The following is a 19,719-nucleotide window of genomic DNA, read 5'->3' as shown; positions in this document are numbered from 1 at the left end:
AGAGTTTTGTCTTGCTACAGAAATTTGCTTAATGAAACTCTTGTTTTCTTTCAGGGGCTTTTCCCACCGGGTCAAGGAGCCACGATTGGGGTTGACTTTATGATTAAAACTGTGGAGATAAACGGTGAAAAAGTAAAGGTAGGAGCTTGATGGTTTTAAGTGTAAACTCGTGTGGCAGTGCCATAGCTGAGGTTTCTTGCTGCAGCCCTCCTGCTGCTGGGAGGCACGCAGCGAAGCGCAGGGCTCTCTGGCATGGCTCAGGCAATGCGGGGTCTAACAATCTTTGCGCCCCTCTCCACAATTACCGTCAGGATCGTAATGGTGAACCTCCTCTAAGGGAGAAAACGAAAAGGGGAGATCTTGCAGAACTCTGTCCTTGCTTAGGAGACACTAAGATGGTGTCTGGCTGGGGTTGCGGATGCGCAAAGCAGCGCTTCAGTGCGAGCTCTGCTCACAGCGTTTCTGGTAAGCAGAAGTCCGTTGCATTCCCACTGGGATGTGCTTGATGAAGGTCTTCTCCTGTGAGCTCCCGAGACAGCCGCTGGGGAGAGCAGGCTTCTGGACTGAGGTGGGTCTGCGCAATGAAAGCTCATCTTCCACTTCTGCCGAGTTACGGGTTCGGGAGAAGCAGAGGTGGTCACAATACTGGTGCTTCAGTCACCAGGTTGAATTGAGAAGGGCAATGTCCTCCATATTATTAATTCTTTCACCCTCCAAAATAGGGTGGTTGCAACCGAACTGCTGCTTGGGAAACTGTTCTTGTCCTGTGCTAACTCCCAAACTGAGCCTGAACATCACTTGGCAGAGAGCTACTTTGCCTGGGCCAAAACACACCAGGGACCAATCCCGTGCTTTAATGGGATCCATGGTTGGGTTCCAGCACCCAGAGATGTTGGCTGGCACCTCTTCGTTCATTAGTAGAGATTTTGCTAGAGCTACTGTGGTGTTCAAGAGGTGGGAGAAGAGTGTGGTTATCTGAGCCTCTAACGTCAAGATGTCTAGGGTCCCTGAGCTGCTCCTGGAGTTATTCTGCCTGCATTAAATCCAGGGGCATTGAAGTGAAAAACAGGAGTTTTCTCCTTGCTGCCTTCATCAAATCTAGTAGTGAGCAACTGGGAGAGTGGCAGCAGTGTCACAGCAGCTGGATGTGACATTGAGACCCATTTTTAAGCTTGTGTAAGTAACAGGATGGAAACAGTGGACTTCTGCAGATTTTCAGCCCTGGGTTTTTTTAACCTGTATTTCAGCACAGAGGGTTGTTAAGAAGAAAATCAGGTGGTGTATTCCTAAGTTTAGGACAGATTTTAAAAGCCGTGATGGTGTCAGCAGGCTGCCACCCTGCTGTGTGAGGAGCTATACAAACCTATGGGAAGTGATAGTCCTTGACCAGGAGACCTTCCAGCCTGAGCAGGTGAAGGACAAGGGGTGTAAATACCTTCACCTGATAAAGACCAAGTTAATATTCAGCACATTGCTGTGCAAGTGGGACAGAGCAGCAGGCAGGAAAGCAGTGAGGATCACGTGTAGCCCCTGTGGTGTCGGTGCTTGGCTCGGTGGTTGTGATGCTCGTTAGCAGGCGTCTGGTGTAGCAGGGTTGGCCAGGACACGGACGTGCTTGTCCAGGCTCCTCGGACAGCAGAGATGCTTCTTTCAGCCAAAACTAGCTCCAGTCAGCTCTGGTGGAGCAGCTCAGAGGATCTAAGGTGGTAAATGGCTTAAGTACTGCACTGAAGGTGGAATTCATTTTTTTTCCCCTTATATACCTGGCTTAAACCACCTGTCTCAAGATGATCCTGGTCAGTGGAGGGAGAAACGTAATCCTAAGGAAGATGAATCCCATCCACTTCAGACACCTCTCCTTTCCAAGCATCTGGTTCCCTATAAAGTACAGATGGAGCCTTAAGAACATCGCTTATATCTGAGGTCTGGTTTTTGGACAGGTGAACTCAACCTAAGGATTTGTCTGCATTTGACTTCTTGCTCCCATGACATACTCCTGTTTTTAGCTTGGACTGAGGGTGCAAACGCCTTAAGAGACAGTTGGGAGCAGCCATGCCAACATGGGCTATCTCAGGGGCAAGGACGGTTCAGGGAAGCTCTACAAGCTAAATGAAAATTTGTCAGTGTAGTAAGCCCCTGCTGCCCTCAAATGTCTGATGAATGCACAAGTGTCCACCCAAGCAACTCTCTTAATCACCTTGGGGCTGGCTTGTGTTTCACAGAGCCTTAGCAAGTTGGTGGCTGGGGTACCAGCTATATTTCACATAGCAGATAATGAGTTGTTAAATCAAAGTCCCTCTCCCGACCCCACCAGCGGAGTAACTTGGAGTCGCTGGAGCTCAGCCGCAATGACCAAGCTTGGGAGGAAGCTTAGTACGATACGTTTGGGCATTTGAATGAGCCTTCCAGCATCTGAAAGGCAAATGGATTTCCTTCAGGGAGTGATCTTGTAGCCGAAACTTTTTGAGTAAGCAGTGCTAGTGAGAATAAACATTTAATGAGCGGGAAAAGCACGAATGAGTCAGAGCACAGAGCAATAAAAATGACATCTCAGTCAAATGAGGCGCTTCTCTGACTGTTAGCTCATTTAACAGTGCCCAAGCTGTGACTCTGCTTCTGTGCTGGGCAGCATCTCCTGCATGTCTGCTGGGATCCAGGATGAGAAAGCAGAGCTGTTTACCGAAAAGGTTTTCAGACTTGAAAATAAATTATGGATTTCTGGGGAAAAATACTTTCCAGCTTTCAAAGTTGCATTTGAAAGTCAGTGGAGAGGGACTTGCTAGTGTGAAAGCTGTGTGCAAGCCATATCAGGTATGAGCAGCTACTAAAGCTCGTTGATAGATGACCTGAGACAGCACTATGCAGTTGAGGGGACTTTTGATCTGCCTGGCCTTTTCTAACAAAACAAAAAATAGGTACAACACCTGCACTACGAGGCTACACAAATTTGAGCCAAATAGGTAGCAGTTATCATGCTGGTCAAAGCTAAGCATCCTCAGTGCTGCAAGCAGAGGGCTGTGCTATATGGACCTGTGGTCTTATTGTACATGGTGGAAATGTTCATTGCATAAAGGTAAATGTATATGCAAATGTTGGGAGAGCAGAAAGTATCAGCTGGCTCTGAGAAAATAAGCATCTAGGTTTTCTGCAGGCTGAGTCAACCACCGTCCTTTGGTTCCTCTGACAAAATGATACAAGTAAAATGGTTGCTGTAAAATACTTTATTGGGCAGAAATAATCAGTGGAGTGAAATGAGACATGCATTTTGTGTGCAGGAGGTTTGTCAGTGGCTGTAAGGTCGGGGGCTCTCCGCTGCCTTCTGCACCCAGCTCACAGGTAGACTCACAGCTGCAGCCAGTAAGAAACCCTCTCCCCCAGAGCAATCCCTCTTGCTTTCGATGTCTGTTACATTAAAGTGGTGGAAGAACGTATTCACATCAAGTTCTTTATCAGCTTGGACATCTTCTCAATAAATGCAAAACATATATGCTGGAGTTAACCAGGAGACCAACTGTGAAATGCTTTTCCTGGGAAATAGCTGAGCAACAACAAAATTATCTGTATTTTTCCATCTGCCAGAGTTAGAAGGCTGGTTTGTTTTAATGGGGACTCATTTGTTATCTGAACTTCATGTGCAAGTAATTTCACTTATGGTTTTGTGTGTCACTTAACTGCAGGTGCCAGGTATAGCCATTTAAATACAACTATGCCAAGAGACTAAGAACAAAGGTGCCCAGTAGCTGTAAGCCAGCCACAAATTACTTTCTCTGCAAAAGTACTTTTTCAAAATCATACCCCATGTCTGAAAGCTGCTACTGGGAGCTCTCATTTCAGACTAACACATTTATGATGAGTAGTTTGACTTTGGAACTGGCAAGAATAAGGTTTTCTCTGTTACAGGCTGCTGAATATATGGAAAAAATCTGAAATACCTTACCTTTTTCTTCCCAAAGTACACAGGATTCTGGCTGGAAATCACCCTTTCACATATTTAATTCCAGGGAGTGGTGCTTTAAAAAAATAAAAGCTGAAGTAGAGGAGTACTCTTTTATGCTGAAGTGGTTTGATTTTGGATGTTTGTTTCTTTGACTGCCTTTTTGAAGAACTGAGGTTTTGATGACCCACCAAAAACTATCAGATGGTCAAACTATAAGAACAGTATGAGTTCAGTTTGTATTGGAAAACGTATGTCGTCTTCCTGGACCCAGAAAGTTTGGCAAACACTCATGACTTCTTTGATATATTTAAGGACATGTCAACCAGTTCTACGTGTTGGGAAGGCAGGCAGCGCGCAACTGGGTGAGATGGCTGAAGTTGTAGAGAGGAAACTTGTTATAGAGTCCTTGGATCAGCCTTCAACTGAGCTCCTTGTTCACTGCTGTGGTTTCCACCCATCAGTGCATCATCTCAGGATACTATAACTAGCTTTGGGAGCTAGAGGAGGGGCTTTCTTATTTCTTCTTGGGATGGATGCTGGTGTTCGTTGGACTACAGGGCCAGGAGAAGTGACTTTGTCCCTCCAGCGCCTGTGTGGCCAGCAGCTCTGTCCACAGCTGAGGGAGATGCTAGAACTTGCTCAAAAACCTGCAGACCTGTGGCTTCCCGGGGCCGTCGGCCGCGGTGGCAGCTGACTTTGTGCCTTGCATTTCGATCCGCAAGTGCAGGAACGGAGACAAAAAATGCTGGTGGACGGGAAGCCTCCCCAGCATTGGAGAGAAGAGCTAAGTGCTTTCCCAGCATTGGTTTTACCCTGAAGTGGGTTTTTTAGGTCAAAACAGTGCTGCTATCAAATAAAAAAAGTTAATTTTTTTTTTTTCCTTTTACCACCCTTCCTTGTTATGCCAAAAGCTGCAGATCTGGGACACGGCAGGACAAGAGCGATTCCGATCCATCACGCAAAGTTACTATCGCAGCGCTAACGCGTTAATCTTGACCTACGACATCACCTGTGAAGAATCCTTCCGGTGTCTCCCCGAGTGGCTGCGAGAAATCGAGCAGTATGCCAGCAATAAGGTCATAACCGTGCTAGTGGGTAAGCGACGATCGTCCCTAGCGGGGTGGTGTGATGAGGGGGTGAGCTGTGCGTGTCGAGGGGTTGGTGGCAGATGGAGGCGTTAGCAGGAGGAGAATGTGGCATCTCTGTGAACCGGTGGTGCAGGATGCTCAAACTGGTGCGGCAGATCTTGTTGCCAACCAGAATTATAACTGCAGGTGAGCGCAGGGTGCAGCTGATGCCTTAAACCCAGTGCTTGGACCATTCCTTCTGCAAATAACCCTGAGATGCTGATAGTGATGTTTGGGACACCACAGGCACTTCTCAAAGTGTGGTCCTGTCTAAGGCTATGGCATGCAGAGCTGGATACTTCCCACCAGTTGGTCCCATTTGGGACTAAAGCATTTGATGGTGCAGCTACCAACTGAGCTAAGAATAGAGCAGTTGCCCTTGTGATTCCCAGCTCAGATCTCTGCAAGTATAGAAGGATCTGGTCAAGTTGGGGTTGCCTCTGGGTTGCTGTACCCCATAGCTGTGGCACAACCGGAGTCTTGTCTCAAGTGGGTCAGGATCTGGGAACCAGATCAGGATGTGATGGTTGTGTGGATCATAGCGTTCATAGGTGGGACAGAGCTGGAAAACGGGATGGTTTTTGCATGGATTTTAGGGGAACTAAAATAAAATAATTGAATGTTATGTTAATCTGTAGAGCTTCAACCCAAGCTAAAGCAGACCTCAGGCCATCTGTCTGCTACAAGCAAGGTGAAGGTTATTTTGCCTACCCGTGTTTTTCCATGCTCTGCTTTCAGCATCTGATAGTCAGGACTTGGCTTTTAGAGGCCCAAGAATATATAAAGAGCAATGGGAAAATAACTTGGGGAAAGCCAAACAGTTTCATGCTGCAGTGTTGATATCACCTTTAATAGTTTGCTGTTGAAGAGAAGAAACATAGAGGGCTGTAAAATGTGTTTAAGGTGGCTTTAAAGATCTTTTAAGCTTTACATGCCCCAGCGGTATTGCAAGTGAGCCGTGGGATTTACAGAGCCTCCATACAACAAACTCATTATATGCCACGAGAAGGGTATGGCAGGTGTACAAATGGTGCAGAAATAATTAATGACTAACAAATGTATACAAGATTTTTTTTGTAGGGAGCATTAACTATCAGCATTTACAGCACAAAATATAAATGGTAACAGCCATAACACACACTTTGAAGATGGTGACACCCATAAACTGCTTGTGTTGAGTGATAATTTGTTTAGAAAGGTAACTTCAGTGTATACAGCAGGTCCAAGAAACTGCTTTATCAGGAAAGAAAGGGGATCTCAGATGAGAGGAGGGCAATGAGATGCGGCTTGCCAGTGGAAGCGCAGTGTTTTCCTTCCACTAGTTCTCACAAAATTGCTGGTAGAATCGAGGCCAGGAGATGTTTCCTCCTGAACCTGCCAGGTCCCCAGACACAGCCCCCCGTTATCGCAGGTCCTGGTCTGTTAATCTTCTTTGTGAGATTAATTTATGGCAAAAACATCATGTTTGAAGTGAAGTGGCTGGTAATAGGGTATAATCTTATCAGACGCTTGCTTGAGGCTTTAATCAACTCTCTGCTAAACTGAGCTCTCCGAAGGAAGGGGCTGGTTTCTCGCCCCACCTCGCTCTGCAAGCGCTCCTGAGCCTGTCCCTCTTCCAGCCTCAACAGCTAAATCCTTCCTGTGAATATTGAAATAGGAAAGCTGCTTTCTGTGCCACGCTTCTTTTTAAAGCTTGTAATGACATAAGAAATATCACATTTAGTGTCTCATATGCTATAATTGACATTTTAAGTGCTCCTCAGAGCAAGAACAGGAGAATTTTCAATAGATATTAAAATGGAAATCCTTTAATGTTGGTTGATAGCAGCAAACAGATGCGCTGGTGCTAAATTAAAGCTAACTGACTTGGATGTTCACAGGGCATATTCCATTAAATAAGCTGATATTAAATGAACCTGGTCACATGTATCAGGGAATCTGTTATTTGGAGGGGAGAGCAAGCACTAAGAGTTTCACATCAAAACCACTGTCCATACATATATACAACACCAAACTCCTCTTTACTCCTTATCAACCTCTGTTTCTCTTGGTTTGGAAGTCAAATTAATTCCTTTTCTAAAATATTTTATCAATGCAGGTAATAAGATTGATTTAGCCGATAAGAGGGAAGTCTCCCAGCAAAGAGCTGCAGAGTTTTCCGAAGCACAGGACATGTACTATCTGGAAACCTCAGCAAAAGAATCGGATAATGTGGAAAAACTCTTCCTGGACTTGGCCTGCCGGTTGATCAGCGAGGCACGACAGAACACCCTTGTGAACAATGTCTCATCCCCCTTACCAGGAGAGGGGAAAAGTATCAGCTACTTGACTTGCTGTAATTTTAATTAAAGACCTGGCATGTGACTTCCCTTTCTGCCATGGGCCAAGAGGATTTTTTTTTTTTTCTGCTGGGATTTATCTACTTGAAGGGAATTCCTGCCACTTTGACCCATCTGACTTACCCCGAGTCAGGTCGCAGACCTGGAAGCATGGCAGGCTGATGGCCCCAGCTACATGGCGACGTAGCAGAATATAACATGGTTTAAATTTAATTTTCCTTGCAGTCTCTGGAGAGGGTTAGGAAAAGAAGAGTTGCACAAGTGCTTCGTGTAATGCAGAACATGAGCTATTGCATTTCCTTCTATGGGAGACTAGAGCAGCCTCTCTCAGAAGATATTGAAGAGATCAAAATATCTCTTATAGAACAATGTATTTGGTCCTTTTTAAAATAAAAAATTAAGAAATAACCCACAATGAACACTGTCCCTGGACTACGCTGGCAATCTTCCAGGCTGCCAGCGAGCGAGCTGTTAGTACGTGTACATAGCGTCTGCCCGTGCATCTTCATGGAGGACTCTGGTGTTTGAAATAGTGTTATGTCTCTCATCTACAGGCACTTTCATGAACATGGAATTAAAAAAAAAAAAAAAGTTACATATATCAACATTTTCAAGATTTAAGAAGACATGGATACAGCTCAGTTGCTCCCTTTGGTGCTAGCAGTTCAGCAAATATTCCATAGACCAAACGTAGTCTTACTACATTACTGTCCTCTGAATGTGTAACTTAGACTGGTTAGGAAAAAACACTAATAAGCACTGTTCATAAAAATAAAAAAATCTCGTTACCTCTTTTTCTAGGCCTGAACGTAGTGGGAAAGGACTGTGCTTTGATATCCAACATAGGATGAAAAAACTTTCCAGAAATAAAAAAAAAAAAATAAAAAAAAAATTAACTGTTCCTCCTCTAATTAGTAATGTCCTAATGTGAAAAATTACCCTCAAGAAAGGTTATTGGTGGAGTTGGAAAAAGCGTACCAGACGTGACCAAAATCTTGTGTGTGCATGGATTGCGTATAAGGGTTCAAAAAGAGCACAGTTTGAAGTGGCAGTCTGCAATATGTCCGGCTTAAAAATAAAGCTTGTAGATACAGTTCTTGTTGGAAGGCAGGTGTACAGTTTTGTAGAGATTTTTTTTTTTTAATGCCAAGTGGAAATAGTGACGGGTTGCAAGCGGTATCGTTCTGTGTCTGACCCATCCAGCGCTCACCTTGTGGAACTGCTCTCCAAGATGCTCTTGAAGGCATCTTCTTGGCATCCAGTCTCTCTGCTAGAGTAGCTTTCAGATTCAGGGCTGTAGAGTAATTTAATTTACTTGATGCTTTGTACTCTTAATCCTGGACTCCAGTGTATGTGTAACTTTAGGCAATTTCTTTCTACAAAACCCCTGAAGTGGAAGCACTATGGAGTTTGCGATGTTATTAGACCTCTAGTGCCATATGCGAATAATGCATTGCAAATTTACATGTTGACGTTAAAGTGAAATTGGAAGATAGTGAATGTGCACATGAAAAATGCTATTTAGAAGTTTGAGTTCAGTTGACCTAATCTGAATAAATGTCTCCTGGCAATCACATGGCTGTGATATGCTGTACTTTAGAGCTAATCAATTTAATATTATTTGGCTTTTACTGAAGATTATAACGGAGCTTTTGTCTTGACATAAAAAGCTGCCAGTAAGTACTTCTTGAAAAGAATAAAAATGAAAAAAAAAAAAAAAGGCATTTTAAAATGTTTTTTCACATTTTCCTGGAAAGATTTCTTTGAGCTGTATCATGTTGTGCCTTTGATCTGTAATGGGGAGCGGACTCTATGTGTCAGAGAGGGAGGATCGGTGTGTCATATGGCCATTTTTAATATTTTCTTGCTATTTTTTTTAGGTCACTTCTTTTATGACTAGTGGTAAAAAGGAAGATGGAGAAGTTGTGGTACGAGGCTTGTTTGTCATTTAGTTAACGCTTAGCAAAGAGCTTCTGTAAGTGTGAGATATTGGGGGACGTGTCATCTGCTGCGCTGGCCTGGGCCTTTTCAGGCTCTGCTCGTGGTGTAATCCGGAGGATTTAGAACGTGTGGGACTTGGTGGCTTCTGCTGTGCTGGCCCATGTGGTACAGCCTGTGCCGAAGAGCAATGTTTTTCTTGAGCATTCCCCAAATTGCCAAATGCAGCCTCATATGAGCTCGTGAAGGCCACCCAACTGTGAGACAGCTGATTCTGCACCGCTTTTTGGTAGTTGTTTAAAGCAAGGCTCAGAGTGTTACATGTAAGGTAACACTTAAGTTAAAAATCAATACTATATATATATATTTAGTTTGTAAAAGCTCTTACTCTCCAGATGCTGGACTTGTCAGCATATAACTGATAACAAATAGGGCAGGGCTGTTTGGTCGAGTTAATCGAGGAGGAAGGAGTCTGCCCACTAAAACACCTGTGGGTTTCTCAGCCTGATTTCCAAAAGCATCAAAGCTGGGCAGGTACTTTTAATTCCTGCTGAATACCGCTATAAATGCACTTTAAAGTGCTCCTTGCATCGCTTCTGGAGGTTGAACTCTAACACATTTATCATGATGCAACAGGCTGGACTGGTCAAATAGCAGAAACTGCTAACTTCATTTTCTTGGATATTCACTTTGACATTTCTAGAAGGCTAAGTCTCTTTTTCCAGTGGTTTCCTAACCTGTAGGTGACTATTTTGAAGACTAGCTGCCTACTAGCAACCTCAAAGCATTGGTTCTTTTTATTGCTAGCAAATCTCCTCTGTTTAAGGACACCATCTCCAGACAGTGATGTGCTTTTGCGGCGGGGTGGCGTGCTGCGGTTGGGCTGATGTTACAGTGAAGTATCTGACTTCTCCAGGGACAAATCTGAACTGATTCCTTTCAAGGTTTATTCTGTGTAGACTTAAAAAGTTGAAAGGAAACAATGGTGGTATGTGCAACCTTTTATAAGGTCAATAAGCCAAAGCTGTAGTTTGAAACTCGCCTCTTTTTCTGCAGTTAACAAACACACTACCTGTTGAAGCAGTGATATTTTATTGTAGTAACTCCTTTGCAGGAGTTATTTTTGTACACCTTTGAGTATCTCTGTAGTGCATGCAACCCACTTCTCCCTGTAGCACTGAGGGTTTATCTTCTACAGTCTGGCCCACTGCTGAAGGCTTCCCAGCTAGAAGAGGAGCTTTATCAACTGCTAATGACAACTTAGTGCTGTGGCATAGTGATCAAAGTCTTGAAAAATAAAAGGAGATAACAATGCAAATTCCAATTATCTGACAATCAGCACTCCAACTATGGCCAACACCTTGCTAGATGAGCGGATTTTTGAGAGTACTGTCAGTAAAAGCTTTGTGATGCTTGCTGGGTTGAGTGTCCAAAAGCCATGCAGAATTGATGTAATGGGGCCAAATTTGACTGGAAAAGTTCTCTACTATCAAGAGAGCAAAGCATTGCTTTTAGCGTGGTTGCTAGATTTTGATGTGTTTTCAGGGTGACATATTCACAGCCATGGAGTAATCTTCTTATTTCTGGGTGAATATTAATTTTTATAGTAGTCCCATAATGAGACCTTTTCTTGAAATTTTTTTAGCACAATGACTAGGTCCAAGCAGAAGCCAATATAGGATGGTCAACAGATGTTTGCTTTATCTAGCAAACCTGTTTGCAGAGATTAGTAAAAGTATCTCCTGAAAACTGGATGGTCTAAACTCTGTTTTGCAGTTCAGCCACTGATTCAGTCAGGCTGATCTTGGGTAAACCACCAAACATTCTGTGCTTCAAATCACTGTATGTGAAGTACTCGCTGGTATTTTGCATTGGGTATCTACACAGCAAGTTTGCTGGGACAAGCCATGACTCCCTTCTGTTCCTATTTGTGTTGCTTATGAGAGACCAAGTGCTGGGGGCGGGGGAAAAAAAAAAAAAAAAAGCCCTTCAGGTCAAAGAGTTACAATGGAAAAAGTGAAATTATGAACTCTGTAAAGAAGGGGACACTGGGTGCCTCTTCCTACCTCTAACACCGAAGTCCTGATTTGATCTACAGGTAAGTTTGAGTGTGCAGTCAGATACATGTTTGTGCTGAATGCTAAGTGGCTTTGTGATCATTATTTAATGAAGACTGCATACGACAAATTGTCAGGCAAGATACTTTGTTCTTTGCTGTAGAACACATGAAACAGCCCTTAAAATCTGTCAGCCTGCTGGTGCTGTTTGTCTTTTTGGAAATAGCTATATTGGTAACAGTTGGCTCCCGCTAGTCTAGGTTTAGTTGTTAATGGCTATTGAATTCCTTCAGCATCAGTAATAACAGCAGCAGACTGAGGCTGACACAGAAGACAGTGATTTGAAAAGAGGGAAAGTCAAAATTAGTGATGCAGAAGCATGGTGGGTGCACGCACATGGGACAACAGGCTTTCCTTGAGCTTTTGTTGACAAGGGATGCAATTAGTTATAGTCAAACCCACTGCCTTGTTCGTTATCCCTAAGGACTGCTGTTTGTTCAGCTGCTTTTCCACTTGTCTTCTCTTTTCAGTATGAAGAACTGTCTATAAATCAGGCTGAGATGTTGAGCTGGCATGATTTGTGTAGTCGGAGACTGAATTCAGTTGGAAAACAGGTGAAATTCTCCAGCTATTAAAACAGGCTGAGCAAACATGCAGGATGCGCTGCCCTTTGGGGACCGGTGGTGCCATCGTGGTCAGATATGGCTGGAGACACTGTCGCAGAAACCTTCTCCTGGCTGTGGGGCAGACCGACTGCTATAGCCCTTTGTGCAAGGGGAAGGATGACTCTGTGGAGCAGAAAATGCAAAGTAAAGAGATGGTTCTACTCTCTCAGGGTTTTTTCAATCCCATCCTCTTTTAAAAAAAATATGCATCTATGACTTAGATTTTGATTTCTCTGGACTTCAATAAGGGATGCTTTGAATTTGAGTCTCATCTGAAATTCTTCTGCATTCTTTTGCTTTCAATATCAAAGCACCCAATATCGTTATATGGGTTGCTCCCACCAACAAAGACCTTTTTTGAATTAACTCAGTTAGAAGAAGGTGTTTCTAGAGGATACCTTCTGAATTCCTAGTGAGCAAATATGGAAACTCTTTGAAATGTTGATATACTTAAGGGCTCACCGGAAAACCCACTGGAGCCAAAGGAAATACTCTAATCAATTCTAGTAATGAAAACCCTGTGAAAGATGTTTTCTTTCTCCGTTTACAAACTTTGTTCATCTGAACAAATTTGGCTCTTGACACCACCCCTTTTCCTTGCATCAAGTCTGTCCTCCTCTTGCTGTGGGCAATAATTGTTCTAGTTACTGTTCACAAGCAGCAAAAGATCATAATTTTGAAGGACAGTCTTGTCTTGTGATGATGAGCGGTGGGGAAACACTAGCTTGATTTCCTACAAGCAAGTAGTGCATCCTAAGCAAAGCACCCTCAACTGGAACTGGTCGTATCTTTGAAATGTGATCATCCACTTGAGCGGTAGTTAAATGTACCATAAAGGTTACAGAGCTCGCATCTGCCTCGGTTTAGGATTTACGTTGGCTAGGAAAATAACAACAGGGTAATTGTGCTGACTGTGATGCAAGGCTCCCAAAGTAGCCCGCTGCATTGCTCTGAGTTACCTCGCTAATCACCACCTTGCTAAACTGACCCAAAGTCTCCTTTGCTGTACTGTACTATATCCAGCTGAGATAGATTGCCAGCTGTCATCACCTGTGGATGCCATTGCACCCTTTCCCCTCATGTGAATCAGCTGTAACTTAAACCAGAAGTAAAAACTATGGCATGTGAGTTAAGGGTGGTTTTTTTCCACGTGGGAGGCGCAGATCCAGAAAAAAACCCTCGTCTCTATGCTTGCCCCTCTAAATACAGTCATCTGGGTAATTGGAGAAAGATAACCCAGGTATAGCAGAAGCTGAGGTGGCAATGGGTGTAATTTAGACTGTAAATGTTGTCAGTGAAAAATTAGACTGGTTTTAAGAGTATAGGCAGGGTTAACAGCTCAGCTTATCTGTCTGGATAAACAGGAGCTGGCTGTACTGTACTCAGAGATTGTCTCTGTTTCCACATTAATAACTAGCTATTAGCACTTCCTGGATGTGATCACATTTGTTGAACCAGTTATTCTTTTCCAGCAAGCGCAGAAAATAATTTTAGCTTCGGTTAGCGCTACAATTAAACTCAAGAAGCAGATGCCACCTTTACATTTGCACCTTTGCTTTTTCTACTACTGCTTATCTTGGGGTAACGTTCCCAAGGACACGCACGCTTGTGAGTGCACCGTGGTGGTGTCCCTGCCGAGCATCTTCGGGAGTCCAGCCCTGGTCCGCAGGCACCTGACACGGCCAAAACCTGTGTCAGTCGTGGTTTTAGCTGTGCGTGGCGTCCTGGGGGAGAGGGGGTGTTAGAAGTACTCTTACGCTTTCGTGGGCAGTGAGTAAGGGCTCGTGTCGTGGGGGGGGTGTCACGTGAATGCAAACCTCGGAGCTTTTCAAAGCCTGATTAGTACCTTTCATCCATGAATCTGCTCCTTCCCAATGCTGCTCATGCCTCAAGCACCGTGGAGGTCTCAGACTGGAAACAGTCCTGGTTGCGTGAACCACTGGATCCTACTGCTTTAGCGAGAAGGAGGAGCATCCATGGCTCATCTTCTGTGCCACCTCGAGTTTCTTACTATGGACATGCACCATACTAATTTGATAAGCCCGTTCTCAGCCATGTAAGCATCCTATAAGGAATGCTTCCCTTCTTATGGGACCAATACAAGAGACTCAGGTGTTAAGAATCGGTGGGGGTTTGGTGCAAGTTGAGTAAATCTCCAGTGAGCAGGTGGATGCTGTTCTCCATCCAGGGAGACTTATGGCCGTGTGGAGGAGGAGGGTCGGACATTCTGAGCTGTCGCTTGGGTGCTGGTGTGAATATCTCTGAGGGTCTGGGTTGCATCATTGGCATGAGCTTTAGTAAATCTAATGGCTGCAGCGTCCCCAGCAGTCAAGGCTTTATGGAGGGGGAAGCAGAGGAGAGGGGAATGCTGTTTTGACATTTTAATGGAGTGAGAATAAAATGTTTGGTCTATGGCAGGGAGAGCTGCCGTGATTTCAGGCACTGCCATTGCCTCAACTCTTGCAGACTGTTTGGAAGAAAGCCTTACCGCTGGCCCCCACATGCAGTCAGCACTGAAGGGGAAAAATGAACTTCTTAACCCAACGTTTTGGGGGAGAAAAGGCCATCTAATAAGATTACGGAGGAAGCCCAGCGCTTGTTGCTATGCTGGTTTGGAGTGACAAGTATATATCTGGATATTAGACAAGTAGTTTAAAACGTGCCATGGTTTTTAGCATAATAAGATGCACTGCAGATATGTCACATCCATTTTATTCCCCACAGCTGTTTACAAAAGGAAAAAAAATTTAAAAACCCTGAGATTGGAGCAGCTGCAGTCACTCAGCTGTCAATATGGGACAAGGCTCTTTCTGCTCCTCTTTTATTTCCACTTCACACTGTTCTGCTGCACATATTTGGCTGTTCTTTGAATTTGCAGATCATGAGATTTTTTTCAAACTGCCTTTGATCTATACAGAAAGACTCACCCAGCTCTCATTTGAATTCATTAATAGTTTGAGTAGGCATTTTAATTTTATGTTTACTGGTTTGTTTCCCTTTGTAACGTTATCTAACTGACAAGTTCGTCGTGCTCTGCATTGCCTTTAGGTTTTTGAGTCTAAAATGTTTCCTCTTTCCTGAAAGCTATGATCATTTTTAGAGATGTTATAAAGGCATCTTCATTTCCTCAGGAGAAAACCTGAATTACTCTCAGCTTTGATTACTAGCAAATCAATATTGAAGCACGTAATTTTTTTTACAGCATGAACAAAGTATGTTTTATACCATCAACTGTAGTTTGAATTGTAGTTTAAAAACCTGCTTGAGCATTAAAAGCAGCTTTTTTTTTTTTCTTTTTTCTTTTCCTCCAACTTCCATGCCAGGGAAGTCACAGTGTTAAAGGAATTTCCTGGGATGGAGTTTCTCCCATAAAGGTCTGCTGTCTTTTCCCCAACAATTGTGAATTTAGCACAATGTACAGAATTTTAGCAAGAACCCTGATTCCTAAACGCGTGGCCAGAAGGATGAGGAGAGGATGTGTTTCTTGTTGATCGAGCACAACCATTTCAGTGGAGAAAATGCACTACAGCTGGTCAGACCATTGATCTCGGGTTGCTGGGGTAGTGCTGTCTTTGGGAAGGGTATAGGTGTTAGCAAATCGCCAAACTGTGAATCATTGACTGTCAGAAGCATTTGGCTTGTCTGTTTTTTTAAGTTCTTGTGGTCAAGTGTGGTACAGCGGGGTTGAGAAAGGAATGTATTTTGGATGATCAGGATGATGAATGTATGATGCTTCATGTTTATTTGTAATGTCCTTTTTATACTTAGAAATTGCTTACATATGTATCTGTATGTAAATAAATGTTTAATCCTTTCCACTTGGTGTTTAAAGTGTTTGATTTGTTTGTTTTTTGATTTGAACTGCAAAGCAAAGTTGCCTTAAAAATATGTATGAGACGGATTCACTTGACGTGATTTAATATCAGACCAACAAATGAATGGCTGCTAAGGACTTTCTGCTAAGGCTCTCACAGCATTGGGGCCTCACAAGAAGAGCAAAAGTAGAGCTGCTGTCCATGGGAGCAGTGTCCCTTTGCACTAGAACAGAAGAAAAATTTTATTCAAAACAAGAGAGATCATAGCAAAGTTTGAAATGCCAAAGAAATGCCGGCAGCAGTCACTAGAGGGTGGTCTTTGACAGAGGTACCATCTTCACTCACCGTCACTGCAGACCTGGAGCTGGTTAAACTCTGGTCCTAGCAAGATGCTAGGTTTGTGGTGGATGAAGATGATGGTTGTATGCTTCAGTTGTCTTTTATTCTTTGTCCCAGTGCCTTTGGCGTTTTTTTTAATGCTAGTTCTTCTCTTCAGCATTCAACTCGCTCTTGTCATGCTCCTAGAACTCCACTGGTGTTCCCCAATGACCTGCTTTTCTGGGGGCCTAGAATCCTTGTGGACAAGATCTCCCATTTTAAGCCTTTAGTTTTTTGGTCAATACATAAAGTTTGTGCTCTGACTCATTCTGGGATCAGGTTTCCTCCCCTGTGCTCTGCTGCACATCAAAGATGACTTCTGCTAACACACTGAGAAATGAGCTGTGAAGCTTGAAGACGCCATGTGTCTTTTATTGCCTCTTCCACTGACCTTGAAGCTCCTTCCTTGGTAAATGTCTGACATGAGGGCTGGACCATCTGCTCTGCGTTCCCCAGGAAGCTGGCAATTTGAGTCAATGATAAAACGGAGAGGTACTCGGAGAGGGAAAAGTCCCTGCATGCTTCTAGGTAGGAACTGGGCAAAGTGCGGGGAAGAAAACCTCCTTAAAGCACAGACGCCTTGGGAACTGAGTATTTACTGAAAGAGAGGAGGGTTGGAGTGTGTTGCCCGTGTGGGTGATGGCTGGAGAAGCCAGACCAAGCTCTTCCAGGGGAAAGGTAAGGAGGAGGTGAAGAGCGGCAGCTCTTCTTTACAAGGAGCATGTAACCGGTGGGATGTGCAACCTTCTTCTTGTTCACTGTGGGTAAAAGGACTGTAGGAGCACGAAGGCTCCCTGCAAAAAAAGGGATCAAAGTCCCCAGAGGAAGAAATCCAAGGCTGACAGACTACAGGAGCAAAACCGAGACAGCTTACTGCCTCTCCTCCATCTTCTCATGTACAAAGTCTTCCTACCGAGCACCTGGGGAGCTCTGCCCAGAAGATGTCATCTTGCTGACAGGGGTCTGTCACACAAGAGTACTTTTTGGTCTCACTATGTGTGCAATCCTCTTGCACAAAGCTCAGGAGAGCTGGCTGCTCTGCATTAATTTCAATGGTATCGTACAGACAGTGCTACCTAATTTAAAATCTAGTCTTGATTTATGGATTTCTATGCATAGGGAATCAACCACAAACCTGGTGTGCACTTTCAGGAGTTTTATTACCTTCAGAATTAAACATGCTGAGTTTTATTCTTTTTTACAAACTTAAAATCATATCAGCTTGCACCAAAGCTATCGCTTACTGTAGTATGTGGATGAATTCTCCGCTGAATAAAATCACTCATGCTGGACAAAACATTTCATGTCAAGATGCTGTCAGGTACATGATGTAGAAGTTCTGGCAGCGTTTCATAGCTAGCTGCATCAAGTCTCTGGTGTATCACTTGGATCAGGTCTAACCCTGTGATAAAGTATGTGTTTGTCCAGTTCGTCACAAGGGAGTGCTTAAAGAGCCAGTGATACTGCAGTCTTGTATTATGTGGGAGGCTGTAGCAGAAACATCTAGTTTCAAGTTTTATTTGTTTGAGCACTGATGTCTTAAAACCCTTTCAATACTGCCTTCCCTGTGCTCAGTGATTTGGGTATGAATAATGCTGTCTTTCCCTTTATTTCTTCTACATAAGCTATCAACGCAGATTTACCATTTCCAGGCAGGCTACATTTCTTACTCATTTTCCACTTGCCCCTAACGTAGATTCATCAAGTAGGATTTTATTTGCAATAAATACAATCTTTTGAAGAGGCATGGCATTGATCATGGCAGGCAGAAGCACAGGCTTGTTCACCTGGGCTCACCCTCGAGCCCTGCACTATCCCAACTGAAGCAAGCCCTGGTGCAGTTCTGGTGCTCAGATTTGCTGTCAAGCACAGGGCTAAAGCTCAGCTGGGGAAGTCATCAACAGCTTATAAAGGCTATATGGCTGCTTCTATTACTGCCACGTCCCTTTGGCTGTGCCAAGAAGCCCCGCATAGGGAACTGTGTATCCCTTAAAGCACAGCATTGCCATGTTCTGCAGCGGTGGTTTAGGCGGGTGTCACTGGCACAGCACTTAACAAGTGACTCCGCTCACAGGTATGATGCTTGAAGTTACTTTGGTCATCAAATTATTATGTTTAATTCTGCTTTATTTTTGCCCCCCTCCCCCTTTTTTTTTTTTTGCTATGACTGGATGGTCCTTTTTCTTCTGCTTATGCCTAGGATCCAGGGACTGCAGGGATCGAGGCTCGGACCTGTAAGAGGAAACCCTGAGCCTCTTGCCACCGCCACCTACCTACTGCAGCATCCTTAAAGACTGGCAAGAACTTCTGGGTTGTGCTTGAGTATCTTGCTGGGTAGGACAGCAAGGAGAAAAGGTGGTTTGCTGGTTAAGGTCTTTCAGTGATATCCAGAGCTAGGCTCCACACCCTCTTAACGTTGGGCAAGTCTTTGAACCTGTGCCTCCATTTCCTCAACTGTTAAGTAAGTAGGGAAAAAAACCCCAAACAACACTGACCAATATGGAAAAACTTCTCTGTAAAGTGAATTTACCTGTGCAGACTTGCTGTGTAGCCATGAGGAACCATTTCCTTTGGTCAGCCTGCAGGAATGCCTGCAGACTCAGCACACTCGTACCCTTGGTAGGAGAGGCTGTATTTCATTAACACCCTGCTCAGCTGCAGAAGCAGCTTGTTTGATTTCAAATACTCTCCTCCCTTCCATCCTTTAGTGAGAAATGCATTTGATTAGACGGCACAGAACTTACAGTGGAGACTGAGAAACTGAAAAGGTTTACCTGTATGTTCTGTAAGAGTGAGCCATGCTAAAAATAGCAGGTAGGGGACAAGGTGGTGAAAATAAATACCCTCATACTTCCCTGAGTGTCCTGAAAATAATGAGGAGGTACCTAATTATTTTGTAGAGGAGATATGAAGGCACACAAAGATTACAGCTCAAATTCCAAAGGTCTGTTTTTTTCCTCCATCCCAAACATGGTTTCCATTGGCTGTCTCAGGCAGGTCCTGCCTTAACACGCTGGTTTGTGTGCATGCCCCAGTGAGACCAAGTGAATGTAAGGTCAGGGAAGCCTTTCAGAGTCACACAAGAAGCAGCCCTTCTAGCCCTGATGCCAACAGTGACCAACAACAGATAGTAAATAAAATACACAGGAACAAAAAGATGAGCACAAAATGATACATTCCCACAATACTCTTCTAACTAACTTCAGCAACTTCTTCCTCTCAGACTTCCTAAGGCAGAGGTGGTGTCTTTATAACCTGAAAGTAAAGTGCTTTAGTTATCAGTATTGATACAATTTGTTCCTTGCATACAGAGACACAAAACTCTTCTGAACAAACACTGAGTGTAGGGCTTAAGTAGGTGGATTAGAAATTAAGTGAGGCCTCACACATAAAAAAACATAGTAATGTGTATCTTGCATGAATGAATGAACCAAGTAAACTCTCCTTGTCACCAATGTAAATG

The 19,719-nt window shown here is 43.8% G+C and overlaps 1 protein-coding gene across 1 annotated transcript in view; it reads left to right on the top strand.

The window, feature by feature from the left end:
- The window catches only part of RAB30 (RAB30, member RAS oncogene family), a 52,783-nt gene extending 36,902 nt beyond the window's left edge, over positions 1-15,881 (top strand). Inside the window, exons 3-5 of the mRNA XM_030042683.2 lie at positions 55-138; positions 4,849-5,032; positions 7,163-15,881. Of these exons, the coding sequence (XP_029898543.1) occupies positions 55-138; positions 4,849-5,032; positions 7,163-7,413 (519 nt within the window). The 3' untranslated portion in view covers positions 7,414-15,881. The remainder of the gene's footprint in view (positions 1-54; positions 139-4,848; positions 5,033-7,162) is intronic.
- Positions 15,882-19,719: the final 3,838 nt, after the last annotated feature.

The sequence above is a fragment of the Aquila chrysaetos genome, chromosome 19, assembly GCF_900496995.4.
Source record: "Aquila chrysaetos chrysaetos chromosome 19, bAquChr1.4, whole genome shotgun sequence".
In the NCBI taxonomy this organism is placed as follows: domain Eukaryota; kingdom Metazoa; phylum Chordata; class Aves; order Accipitriformes; family Accipitridae; genus Aquila; species Aquila chrysaetos.
Note: the sequence above shows the minus strand (reverse complement) of the source record. Positions and strands in the feature narration are given on the sequence as shown.